Here is a 4,063-nt window from a genome sequence, read left to right as displayed (position 1 = left end):
CGAGCATTCATGTCTCCATCGCAGAAATTAAATCGACCCCGGTCCAGCGGGTGGAAATTAATCACTGTCTTCATTGAATGAGTTGTCGCTTTGAATTCCAACCGTTCTGGTCAGAGGAAAATCCCCCTCCTCCCACGTCCAAGAAGTGATCCGACGTTGAGTCGCTGTTTTACCTGGCCTTTTTGTTTTTCGGTTTCTTTTCTGTTCCCTCTTGTTTTTTCATCTTCTTCTTCCGTGCGCATTGCATCGGTAGCTTAGTAACAATCCAAAACAAAATCCAAAGTAAACAAGAAGGATAAAAAAAAACCCATTCTTGGAGCGATACAGTCGTACGGAGGGTGACACTGGACCAGGATGCCGATCAGGTGTACGCTGCTCATCGTAATTCCCGCCTTTTTTTTTCTTTTCCTTTTTTCCAATAATTTCCAGCCTCTTCAGTCAAGGTTCGGACCATTTCAAGGGCTAGACCGACGGCGTCCACTAGCGCGTTGCGTGCCTGGATGATTGTGGGGTTTTCTGCTTTCCTTTCCTGCCGGTGCGTGGTCATTGCCTCGCGGGTGACACGGACAAAGAGAGGAGTTAGCCGCCAGTGCAAGTACGCTTGATTTTGCTCGTCGCCCTATTTTGAATTTCCAATGCACATGGGACGTGGTACAGGATGTGTGTATGGATCTTGGTACATGTACGGTCACATCGGTACGCTGTTACCAAAGCACAGTCATCACGCTCAACGAACAATAAAACAGAATGTACAGAGTAAAAACAGCAACATCAGCAAGTCCCCGTCAGATTGGTTTTGGCCCCCTTTTTTTTCATTTTCTTCTTCCCTCACTCAACTCGTGAGTTCTCTTCTCACGCGACGTCCACCTTGCCACGGTCGCATCAATGCCTCTGTGGATTCATCTGCCGGGCGCCTGCTACTATAATTACGTCGGATCTCTGCCCTAAGCCTCCTTAGCCGGAACTTAGTCAAACACAATGGACCTCGTTTGGAAGTCTGTCCTCGGTAGTCCCAGAGACCATCCAGCGGCGTCGGCCAAGACGACTAGAACGGTTGCCTGGACTGAACTGCCCAGTGTCGGTCTTCACACCACGTGCGATCCTCTTGTCATGACGGACGGATATGATGCTGATCCTGCATTCCCCCCCTCCCCTCTCGCATCAGACAATTTCCACTGCCGAGAGGCATGAATGAGGGCAGTGTCGCATCTCCGGAATGTGACAAGCGAACCAGTCAGATTCATCCGTGAACCAACGGGGCTCACGTCAAGGCTGAAACACTTGTGCCCCCCTTGACTCCGTTCCCCTCCTGTCTCAGCAGAACCAAGCCAGAGGAGAGAGAGAAAAAGAAGAATGAAAAAAACGCTGTATTGCACACGATCCCAATAGGGCAATCGTGTCTCTGCGCCGCCCCCCCTCTCTTCCCAAGAACCAGAACCAGAACCAGATACAGGGTTGGCGTTGTCCACCAGAACCACATTCGGTCTCCGTGCACTGCCAACCGACGGTGGTTCTCCTTCCCTCAGTGCTCGTTTTTGGTCCTGATCGACGAGAGTCAATGCGGCGATACGCCGTTCAGAAAGGAACTCGGATCATCGGGAGTTCTCATCCCGGGCGGTGCATGCATGCATCATGCTTCATTGGAAGATGAGGTTCCCTTTTTGTCTCGGGAAGGATCCCAATTCTGCGTTGGTCTCAATAGTTGGGAGACTTGTGTCGTGTATCGACCACTGTAAGGCGTAGTATTCTTCCTCTTTTCTTTCCTTTTTTTTCGAATTTGCGATACTCTCCTTTCTAGTCCCAATGCGATGTTTATTTCCCCGGCCCGGCCGACCCAATGGCACGAAGACGCTAAGCCTGTTCCTGGCGAGCGCCCCATCGCAGTCCCGTGGTTCATTGGTCGCTTACGGTATGGTGGTTTCAGGTTTCCTGGGTCGTCATTGGATTGGTTACTCGTACCGTGGTATGGATGTTGTTTAATTTCATCCCGCAATTTCCACGCTGTGGGTGATTTGGCTTGGCGAGGAGAATGAACTCGTCCAGTACAGACAAAACAATGAATCAATCCATGCATCTCACCAATCACACAATTGCTACATAGCCACGAACCATTCATTACCCTGGGATCTCTCTGTCTCTACCGATCGCTATCTCATTGTCTACCCAGTGGTATGGAGAGTTCACCCACACGCGACGATACACTTGATCGACCGCCACCGACCCTCCTCTGATGAACTCTAAGCTCCAGAGTTTGGATCCCACAATGCGATTCACTCAGAGACGAGAACCCCCTGGAGTTCTCTTCGTCACCAGGCCCGTACACTCAATCTCAACATCCGTTCCCAACGGCAACGTCTTGACAGCCACACACGTCCGCGCCTCGAGATCAGTCAGCACGCGTATCCAATCCACTCCCCACGAGAGCACGTAGCGAAAAAAACAAAAGCCAGCACTCACCGGCTTGGGATCCTGGAAAAACGTCTCGTAGACTTCGTTCACTGCCGCAAAATCCCCCATGTCGGCCAGGAAGATGTTCACCTTCACCACGTCCTGGAGACTCGAACCACCCGCGGTGAGGACGGCGCTGAGGTTGCGGAGGATTTGTTTCTAGAATGCATGAGTCACCCTTCCGTAGAGAACCAGATCATCTCACGACGAGAACCGTACCGTTCGCTCCTGGATGGGTCCCTCGACCATCTTTCCCGTGCTGGGACTCACTCCCACCTGTCCCGAGCAGTAGACTTGAGAGCCGGCCACGATGGCCTGGGAGAGGAAGGATGGCGGCAGAGGCGCGTCCTGCGTGCGGACGGGAGTTCGGTTTGGCTTCCACATGGTTTCTTGCGTGTTGTTCCCTGTCGTTGCGCTGGGGAGACCGGTCGATGAAGGACGGAGTCCTCCATGGGGATGTGCGGTCTTGGCTGGATTGATCGGGCGGGGTGGACCCACTGCACATGCGGAGGGTCCAGTAGACTGATGCCGTTGTTGAGTTGTCTATCAAGACATCGTCGGTAGTGTGATGCCCTCGGGATGTCGGTTTTGGAGGGGAGGATGAGTAGTCGTGGGTGTCTCTGGGTGGTAGAGTTACTTCAAACATGGATGGAAGTCGATGTCGCATCTCCGGAAGGTAAATATCTCCGCGCTCCGTTACATATATATACAACCAACGGTGGTAAATAATCACACCCACACCACGATAGTGCCCAACGCTTGTATTCTCGAGGAATCAACGAGAAAATGGGTATCCACACCCGGACCTCTCTTTTCAAACTCCCATCAGAGAAATCTTCCGTTGGTGATCAGGGAAGAAAGAGGCAGAGGGAGAAACTATATCGGGAGCTCCGTCGTTGCCGTTACGTTGCCGTTATCCTTATGAATCTACTTTCACGTTACATTCTAAATGAAGCCAGCATCTTCTATCGAGCTCTCGCAACATATACTGTAGAATCATGCAGACCTCTCGGTAGCTGCCATCTACTGGCACACTTATCGACAGTGTCATTCAGGATCGCGCAGATGAACGCGCACAGCAGCATGCGCAGCCCCTCCATTCACTGTAGACTCGACCAACTCATTCACTGCCCACAACACCGTGCCTGGGTAGCCCACTGAATCCGCACCCATGGCGACTTCATCCTGACTCGCATCATCCACCATCGTTCTCACTACCACGTCAGTTCTTCCTCATGGAGCTAGACGAAACGGATCACGAAGGAGCTGCTGTGAGCATCGCAGGCCAAGGTTCGTCCGACACAGCAGCCCCGTCTGCAGATCAGAAAGTCGTCGAGATCGAAGTCCACGGTCTGAAGGCGAGGATCTTCCTGAACTGTCCCGAAGAAGACCTCATCCCTTCTCGATACCTCAAAAAAGCCCAGCGATCACGTATGTACATGTTCATCACCCGTCCCTGGCTATTGCTCTCCACATACCTTCAACTCGTTCACCGTCATGAAATCGTAAACCCCAAGAAGAAAGAGGGGGAGAGAGAGGGAGAGAGAGAGAGAGAGAGAGAGAGAGAGAGAGAGAGAGAGAGAGAGAGAGAGAGAGAGAGAGAGAGAAGAAGCTG

General features: G+C 52.0%; 2 protein-coding genes across 2 annotated transcripts; one reads left to right on the top strand and one right to left on the bottom strand.

Annotated features, from left to right (window-relative positions):
- Nucleotides 1–2,274: 2,274 nt before the first annotated feature.
- Nucleotides 2,275–2,986, bottom strand: ANOM_011667 (uncharacterized protein). The gene is made up of 3 exons (XM_015556923.1): nucleotides 2,668–2,986; nucleotides 2,458–2,607; nucleotides 2,275–2,379 (listed from the first exon to the last, which is right to left on the bottom strand). The coding sequence occupies exons 1-3, from the start codon at nucleotides 2,951–2,953 to the stop codon at nucleotides 2,330–2,332; spliced, it is 486 nt and encodes a 161-aa protein (XP_015401033.1). The 5' UTR covers nucleotides 2,954–2,986; the 3' UTR covers nucleotides 2,275–2,329.
- A 697-nt stretch (nucleotides 2,987–3,683) lies between these two features.
- Nucleotides 3,684–3,878, top strand: ANOM_011666 (uncharacterized protein; the record flags this gene model as incomplete). The annotated part of the gene is made up of 1 exon (XM_015556922.1): nucleotides 3,684–3,878. A coding segment is annotated over one exon (195 nt), but the record flags the coding sequence as incomplete, so codon positions are not given.
- Nucleotides 3,879–4,063: the final 185 nt, after the last annotated feature.

This window comes from Aspergillus nomiae, assembly GCF_001204775.2.
Source record: "Aspergillus nomiae NRRL 13137 chromosome Unknown contig00697, whole genome shotgun sequence".
In the NCBI taxonomy this organism is placed as follows: Eukaryota; Fungi; Ascomycota; class Eurotiomycetes; order Eurotiales; family Aspergillaceae; genus Aspergillus; species Aspergillus nomiae.
The sequence above is the reverse complement of the archived record's forward strand: the minus strand, read 5'-3'. Positions and strand labels throughout refer to the sequence as shown.

Excerpts from the sequence above, each read along its gene's own strand:
- ANOM_011667 (XM_015556923.1), bottom strand. The coding sequence starts at position 2,953 with ATGTGCAGTGGGTCCACCCCGCCCGATCAATCCAGCCAAGACCGCACA. Across the intron at positions 2,608-2,667 it reads GACCCATCCAGGAGCGAACG|AAACAAATCCTCCGCAACCT; the intron begins GTACGGTTCTCG and ends CATGCATTCTAG. Across the intron at positions 2,380-2,457 it reads TTTTCCAGGATCCCAAGCCG|GCGCGGACGTGTGTGGCTGT; the intron begins GTGAGTGCTGGC and ends ACTGATCTCGAG.